Below are 9,281 nucleotides of genomic sequence, written 5' to 3' on the forward strand. Positions count from 1 at the left end.
AGAAACAAGATAAATAATAGAGGGCAGACTAAAGCGCGAAGGTATGAGATATTTGAGGCCGTAAATAAATAAAAAGCTCTATCTTATCTGCATCTTGGAGACTTCGTCGTAGTATGTCAGTGGAGAAGAGATTGAGATAATTTAGAATGGATTTCTCATTTATATATAGCCAGAACCTGAAGACCTTAAGGAAAAACTACGAGAGAGAGAGAGAGAGAGAGAGAAAGAGAGAGAGAGGGACTGATTTAGAGAGGATGGAGGGGTAGACAGAGGCATAGCGGGAGAAAAGATCATCATCATATATATATATATATATATATATATAAAGAGAGAGAGAGCGGGGGACCAGTCAAGCAGCACATCACGCTGTAATTCTTGGATATATATATATATATACACACACACGTCTATGTATATATACATACATCTATTTATATATCTATGTATATAGCCATCTATATGTTTATATATATATATGTGTGTGAGTGTGTATATATGTATATGTTCAGCTATGTATGTATATATACATATATACACCTATGTATCCTCATTGTTTAACGCCTGCTAGCATGGGTTGGACAATTTGACTGAGGACTGGCAAACCAGATGGCTGCACCAGGCTCCAATCTGATCTGGCAGAGTTTCTACAGCTGGATGCCCTTCCTAACGCCAACCACTCCGAGAGTATAGTGGGTGCTTTTACGTCGAGGTCGACTTTGCCTTTCATCCTTTCAGGGTCGATAAATTAAGTACCAGTTATGCACTGGGGTCGATGTAATCGACTTAATCCCTTTGTCTGTCCTTGTTTGTCCCCTCTATGTTTAGCCCCTTGTGGGCAATAAATAAATGAGAAACGTTATCGCGCCGGGCAAAATGCTTAATGGTATTTCGTCTCTCTTTACATTTTTGAGTTCAAATTTCGCCGAGGTCAACTTTGACGTACAGATTATTTAATTAATTTTTTTTAACTAAACACTTTCAAGCTTCCAATACTGGTAGAATGTGTCACATAGAACAGGATTTACTCTTAACATTTTGGACAAAATTTTGTATTTTAGAAGTTATTTCATCAGATGTTACAGAGTGACAATGGACAAATTCGTGTTTGATAAGTGCCAATACATGAAACTCTCAGCTTTTGACTTATTCTCTAACTTCTGCCAATGATATATATACATATTACATATATATGTGAAAAAATCTCATCACACAATCAAACCAATGAAAGAGCCTCTACCTGGTTGCTCAACACGCTAAAAATAGCAGCCAAAGTATTTCCCTTCTTAAATCACATGCCCATTGTATTTAATGTCCTAGATTATCCCTAAAAAGACGGTTTGCTGAAGGCTGGAATGTTTTTGATTATACGTTTGCAGTATCAGGGTTGATTTGAGGCTAAATAACAATGACTTTATGGTAAATTTCTATATTAACACCCGCACAATTTTCACTAAGAAAAAAAAAATTGATTTTTTGCGTGGAATCAAGTACCCTGACCTGGAAATCTTTTTTTCCGTTGAATGAATTCCTGTGACCTCCTAATATTGCAAAATTAGGTTACTTAAGGTGAGCCTGGTAACTGATGGTTTTGGGGTCTTGTTTGTAATTTTTGGTGAGCCATGGTGCAACCAACAAGAGGGTAAAAATCCCTGCCATTAATTTGGTGTGGATGGGTAATATAAAATAATTCAATCACAACATATATTTAAGTTAAACACAAAAAAAATTGAAATATTATCATCACTTACATGGAAAAATTGAAATATTACCTTTCAGTATTTTATAAGGTAAAATCTTAAATTATCAATTATTTCATAAAAGCAATGCCTGGAAAAATCATGGATTACATGGAAAAATGCGAGCATGAAAAGTCATATTCTTAAGATTATAAACCTGGAAAAGTACAGGACAATTTATTACACCTGTAAAAGTATAGGACAAGCTATTACTTCTAATAAAATAAAGAATAAGAAATTTTTTACTTAAAATATTGCAACTAAAATTAAAATTTGAATATTAAAACTTATTTTATTATAGTTTACAAATAACACTATACTTATTTAAATAGAATTTGGCTAATTTCAGTTATCTTTTTCTCTCTCTCTCTCTCTCTCTCACACACACACACCAGCACCATTGCTCTCTCTATCTCTTCACACACACTAACAAAACAACTTCACATACACACCACACTTTCTGTCTCCCACACCCCATCAAACACACACACGCATCAATTCTTTCCCTTCACGCCGACTTCAAAAGATCCCCTCCCCACACATATGTAAAAACAAAAATTTATTTTACGGAAAGCGACGATCTTGTTCAGAAACATAAACAAATGCACATGGTTTAAGAAGTGATATAAACTGTTCTCAAATCGAAAGATCGCCAAATTCTAAATAATCTAATACAATCACATATTAAACAGTAATATAAAATAATTCAAGATCATAACAATAATTCAACAATATAACAATAATCAACGATAACCCAAAAATGAGCAAAATTGAACTATCACAGCACAAAAAATGCACAGAACTATACCAAAATGGACAGCAACACGAACACAAAAATGGACAACTAAAACAATAAATTGCACCAAAAATATCTCCAGTTACAAATGAGTTGGCTGCAAGTAACACGCAAAAAAATTTCCATGACCTCCACACAAACTAAAACTAGCAAAAGTTTGATATAAAGTGGTACGCTAAACTCAAAGATCCTTCTCTTGCTTTACTGCTTAATAACTTGCATTTCAGAGAATTACAAAGGAAGGGAGGTAATCAATAGACCCAATGTAAATCTGTAAACAAAGATGGCAACTGATTGCGATAACATAGTTGATGGTAAGTAGGGACTTTAATCACATTATCATTGCTAATACCCAGGTAGATAGACACTTATATATGGGTTTAAAACTATGCAGAATTTTTAACCTCTAATCGGAATCCAGTTATTTTCTTTATGTATATATATATTTGCTGTTTTTACTCTATACTTCATTTGTTAACCTAAGTGACACGTGGTTAACTTTGATATTTTGTATGATTTAGTGATTGTAGTCGCTAATATCTCAGTTAATTTGAGTTCGTGCTGGCTGATATTTCAATAATTCATCGTTCATGTTAATATGCCTATTAATCTAATTACTATCTTACATTCATCACGTCAAATTTAAAATATAGGTTGTTACTAATATCAACACAGCGCTAGGCGAACAATAATTAAAACTTCAGTACTAAACGTTAATTATCGTCTTAAAATCCTTCAAGTATATAACCTTAAATGAAACGTCCTGGTTTCCTCTTGATTTAGGAAACCATATCCGAGAAGACTGTCTCCTATATGTCTCCACCGTTCGCGATCGCGCATTTTATTCTTCATATTCGTTCCCAGCAAGTTGTTTTACACCTGTTAGACTAGTTTTTTAAAACTTTTGTCACCGGGTCAAACGTTTACGCTTGGCTGATACAAGCGCATGAATGGAACACCCAAAACGGACTTCAGTCGTAACTATATATTGGTGTTCTTCTCCCACTCCATTTTTTGTTTCCACTTAATTTTCTGAAAAATGGATATAAATATTTGGTTAATGGGTAATCCTTCGTTTTAACTCGACACAACCAAAACAAAAAGTCATCAGCCCCTCTGGACTTTGTTTCCTCATAACTCTCTTTAAAGTGCATATTTTCGAGAATGTATATTACATAATGCTGATGTTTGAAACATTTAAGGCGAAGGTAAAGAATAATACGCAACACGCGGTGTTTAGGGTTAGGGTCTTTGTTACACCGAAAACGGGTGGTGTGCGTATTCTTTAACAACGCCACATTTAAATTTGAAATTTTAAAAAAAAAGGCAACCAATCGTTTTTGGTCTTAGAACTGTCAATTTCATTCGTTAATTTCCGTGAATTTTTATTTATTTACTTTTGGTTTCATGATGTGTCGAAGGCGACATTTTCTTTGAAGTTGGAAAGTGAAAGAGGAAAAAGAAGGGGATGTATGTACGTGTCTATGAAAGATAATGGGTGTCCGTTTGTGTGTATTTATGTATGTCTGTGTAATATGAAAAATAATGGGTGTGGTGTGTGTATTTATGTATGTACGTGTGTATGAAAGCTAATGAGTGTACGTGTGTGTGTAGCTTTATGTATTTGTATTCACACAGATACGTATACTCATTATCTTTCATAGACATGTACATACACGTGCGCGCAGGCGCTCCCTCTCACTTTCCAACTTCAAAGCAAATGTTGCCTTCGACACATCATGAAACCAAAAGTAAATAAATAAATAAAATTTCACGGAAACTAACGAACAGCTGCGAAGATTTGACAATTCTGAGTAATTACCTAAAAAAGAAGTGAAACTGGTGATAACTGTCGATTAGAGATGCGGAGAACTATCTGGAATGCTTCAAAAAATGTCTTTGAATTTTATCGATATAACTGTGATATACACCCTTAAAAACGTATTTAAGCAAAATTTCATTGAAAAATATGCATTTTTCTGAAAGTTAAGAAGAAACCAAGTCGGAGTGGGGAGCCACCTATGTGTAGTTATACTTGATTTCATACAAAGTAATAACTATCACAATATTCCTTTTTCTAATTCATAGGATCCACGTGTTCTTTGAAAAGTTCAATACAGAAAAGAAACAAATTTAGAACTAGTAGCTCAGTGAGTGTATACTACCCTCAAGAGTAACAGTTGAAGTCAATCACTATAACTAAGTAACGACTTCACCACTTGCCTCTATGGTGGGTTTATCTGTTATTGTGCCCAGGATCTATGAATAATCTTAGGATGAAAACTTTTAGAAGATTCCATGCCAAGACAACTATCAATTCCCATACACAACCATCTTAAAAAAAGAGCATTGTATTATGAGGTATGCCTTAAAAAATGCATGATGGTCGTGCCAGGTCCTCTTTTGATCATAGGTTTCCTTCACCAGAACTGACTTGGAGTTCAACAATAACGACTACATTTGTCTGAACACAGGACGATTCCACTTTGTTTTTACCTCCGGCCAGTAAAGGAGCGTCTTTGCATTTTCTTAATCTATAAGAAATAGCAACCAAATCTCCCTCAAATCCCCTACACTGCCATCTTAAATAAGGACACACTAGACACACTATATCTAAATCTAAAAAGGATGGGATGGTCATCATCATCATCATCGTTTAACGTCCGCTGTCCATGCTAGCATGGGTTGGACAATTTGACTGAGGACTGGTGAACCAGATGGCTACACCAGGCTCCAATCTGATTTGGCAGAGTTTCTACAGCTGGATGCTCTTCCTAACACCAACCACTCCGAGAGTGTAGTGGGTGCCTTTATGTGCCACCGGCACGAGGGCCAGTCAGGAGGTACTGGCAACAGCCACGCTCGAAATGGTGTATTTTACCTGCCACCTGCACAGGAGCCAGTCCAGTGGTACTGGCAACAAACTCGCTTGAATGTCTTTTCATGTGCCAATCAACTCAACCAGGGCTAAACAACAACTATTGAAAGCATTAATGCTTGAGTCAAGAACATAAGAATTGGGGAAGTTTCAGGCTTCAAACTCAAATAGGCAGTAGAGATATCAACATACAATTTAGTTGTGAGTCGTCCAACCTCTCTTCAGGCCCTTCCTCATTTCATTATCACATACACCCTCATACCCACATATAACTTCAGTGATATCTCCCACACTCTTCAATAGTTTTGTACCTCACCCTCTCTAGTCATAGATAATACTCAACTAAAACCATTAAAGTTACCATGAATACTGTATCACAATGAGTAAGATTCCTCTTTAGGATCTAGTAATACTTCTGCTCTCATATTTGGGACAGTGTTGTTATTGCTATACAAATACCTGTTATAGCCAGCTAAAAAAAAAGCCATCCAACTGATTAGTAAAGATTTATTCATCAAGGCTTCGCTAGCTGAGAGACACTTTCTGGTTTCTATTTTTTCTTTGTTCTAAACTGACTTTTTCTTTGAACCAACTAGCTTCATACCTTATCCATCCAGATTCACATTCTCTCTCTCTCTCTATCTCTCTCTCTCATTAGATTTCACACTTAACTCCTTGCCCTGTCCATTCTTCTCAGAATTTTAGTCCTCCAGAATCACCACCTCTATTTTTCTGCATGCATCAATTACACAAAACGCAAACCAATGAACTGCATCTGTCTGGCCAACCTGAGAAAGCCTGCAAAAGTAATATGGAATAGCTGACCGTCTGCTTGCCCCAGCTTTTCTGACTGATAAGAACAGTTTCCGATACTACTTTATCACAGAGTTGTTAGCAATAAGAAAAACTAGCATCTGTTAAAACAGTTGCTCTAACAACAAAACAAAAAGCTTTTTCACTCATGCAGAATGGATATAACAGAGAAACGTTTTAAATTGAGCCCAGTCTAAATATAACAGGTTCATATTTTATTAATCCTGTTAGGATGAAAGATGAAATCACCTTTGGATTCATGACCGTGTAACTATATATGCCATAAGTCACCTGCTTCGAATCACTACCATTATTGCCATTTGTCAATAGCTGTCACCATTCATGTAGATTATCAAATATTAATTAGTGAAATTACAAATTAAGTGCTCTTCTACAATACGACCTCACCACCACCACCATAGGTTTTTGAAGCAAGCACATTCTTTTCATGTGTAAAGTATGTATTTCAATACTTCATCATTGACAATGTTTTCATGATGATATTGATTTCAAATTTTGGCACAAGGCCAGCAATTTAGTGGGAGGGGGTAAGTCAATTACAGCAACCCCAGTGTGCAACTGGTACTTATTGAACCCGAAAGGATGAAAGGCAAAGTCGACCTTGGCAGAATTTGAACTCAGAACATAAGGGCAGATGAAATTCCGCTAAGTATTTTGCCCAGTGTGCTAATGATTCTGCCAGCTCACCTTGTTTCCATGGTAATATTGTTCACCATTAAAGCAGAATTGTTAGTATGCCACACAAAATGCTTAGTGGCATTTCTTTTGACTCTTTATATTCTGAGTTCAAATGCCACTGAAGTTATCTGGGCTTGTCATCCTTTCAGGGTCAATAAAATAATCACCAGTAGAGCACTGGGGATCAATATAATTGACTTACCCAACTCCCTTTAAAATTGCTAGCATTATGCCAACATTTTAATATCATTCACCATTGGTTTGACTGATCTACCATTTCTCGAGTTGCTATTACTATTAATTTCTTCAGCCAATTCTAACTCTACTTTATTAGACTATATGATTTTTTCTAGATTTTAGACTTCTTTAACTGTTGCTGTTATCTGCCACCTGACAACATTTCTTCACCTTATTTCCAGTGTTCATTCTTAATTCTTGCTCTCACAAGTGCCCTAAACCAATTTCTGAACTTACCATCTTAAATAGCACACATAGAAAAAAAATTTTTAATATAACTAGTCATGTTATGCTGGATATCATCAGGGAACTGTTGAATTCCCTATAGTTACTTATTACATGTGGATCTCAGGCAATTATTTACCTCAAATAAATCACGTTTACTATCAATAACATACTGAAAAATACTAATATTCATTCCATCAGTTATCAGGGTCACCTTCATAATTTACCCTCTTTGTTTATTGAGTTGTGCAGAAAGTTAGATATCTTCCTTTTGTAATATTTCTCACCTTTATTGTAATATGAGTATAATTTTAATAGCAACCTTCGATGTTCTGTCCTTTTAGGAACTTTATTTTAATATTCCTTTTATTTTTCTTTCAGTGAAAGAACAGGATATACAATCTGATAAGGATTTCTCCTCGGAGGCTTCTTCATCTGAGGATGAAGATGGGGAAGTAAGTAATTTCAATTATGGTACTGTTTAGTTATAAGAAGATAAAGCGCTTAGTTAAGAAATTAGATAGTTTTGTGAATTGTCAATTCTTTCATATTTTTCAACAATTAGAGTAATTAAGTGATGACATTCAAGTAGAAGAAGAGGCTCTATGACAGGGAAAGCTATCATAAACCACTGTATTGGCTGTGACGTCCAGATGGAGAATTACTGACTACATAATTCAAAGTACACAAGTCTTTTCTGAGTATTCCACTCCTATTTCACAGTTAAGAGGTTAGCAATAGGAAAAGTGATGGTGGTCAATCTTCCAGTCAAACCAAGGAAACTATGTTTCCATCTGTGTTTTGTAATATTGATATTTGTTAGTTGCAATTCTTGATATTACTATTCTTTTGGTGACAGAGTAAGATTAAAACCTAGAACTCACAGATTTAGAACAGAACAGATACGACAAGGTATACTGTCCAATGTCCAAACAATTCTGCCAATCCACTGCTCCAGGCACATGGCTTAGTTGTTAGGGTGTTGGACTCATAATCTATAGTAAGACATCTGTGCTTGACCCTTTTGGGAGTGGAAATTTTCTTCCTTTTCCTTTTTCCCTGTCCTTTTTCTGCTTTGCTAGTTACTCAGCACCTTCACTAGTACCAGTAGCATCCAGTCATAGAAACCATGCCAAAGATGACACTGCAGCTTGGTGGATCCTCTCAACCTGTCAGACCCATACCAGCATGGAAAATGGACATTAAATGATGGTGATGATGTCATACAAGCAGTATCGTTCATTTCCAATATTCTGCAAGAACATCTCTGGTCATGGGGAAATATTACCTTACTTGGAAACAAGTGAGGGTTGGTGACAGGAAGGGCATTCAACAATAGAAAATCTGTCACAATAAACTCAAACTGACCCTTGCAAGCATGGAAAAGCAGACATTAAAACAATGATATTAATAATAATAATAATAATAATAAATGCAGATACATTTATATAATACAGGAACTCCTAGCATTACAAAAGTAATGCATTCTTGAAAATGTTGCAGTTGATGGAAAATATGGAGATATGTATTGGGAAATGAGGAAACTTGGGATAGAAGAATGGTTAGTGAGAGCTGTGCGAGCCATGTACAGAGATGCTGCCAGTAAGGTGAGGGTTGGAAATGAGTACAGCAATGAATTCCGGGTAGAGGTAGGGGTCCACCAAGGTTCCGTCCTCAGCCCCCTTATTATTTATCATAGTCCTCCAGGCAATCACAGAGGAGTTCAAGACAGGTTGCCCCTGGGAGCTCCTCTATGCTGATGACCTTGCCCTAATTGCGGAGTCACTATCAGAACTAGAGGAGAAGTTTCAGGTGTGGAAGCAAGGTCTAGAATTGAAGGGCCTTAGAGTCAACCTAGCTAAAACCAAAATCCTAATAAGTAGGAAGGTAGATAAAA

The 9,281-nt window shown here is 36.0% G+C and overlaps 1 protein-coding gene across 3 annotated transcripts in view; it reads left to right on the forward strand.

Annotated features, from left to right (window-relative positions):
• The first annotated feature begins 2,226 nt into the window (after positions 1-2,226).
• LOC106883273 (protein KRI1 homolog) overlaps positions 2,227-9,281 on the forward strand; it is a 58,862-nt gene continuing 51,807 nt past the window's right edge. The window contains exons 1-2 of one of the 3 annotated variants that reach the window (XM_014934222.2): positions 2,227-2,846; positions 7,766-7,839. In XM_014934222.2, the coding sequence (XP_014789708.1) occupies positions 2,816-2,846; positions 7,766-7,839 (105 nt within the window). In that variant the 5' untranslated portion in view covers positions 2,227-2,815. Of the gene's footprint in view, positions 2,847-3,463; positions 3,510-6,539; positions 6,681-7,765; positions 7,840-9,281 lie in introns of those variants that run through there. The other 2 variants (XM_014934223.2, XM_014934225.2) reach the window with 2 other exon arrangements.

Source organism: Octopus bimaculoides, chromosome 19 (genome assembly GCF_001194135.2).
Source record: "Octopus bimaculoides isolate UCB-OBI-ISO-001 chromosome 19, ASM119413v2, whole genome shotgun sequence".
NCBI lineage: Eukaryota > Metazoa > Mollusca > Cephalopoda > Octopoda > Octopodidae > Octopus > Octopus bimaculoides.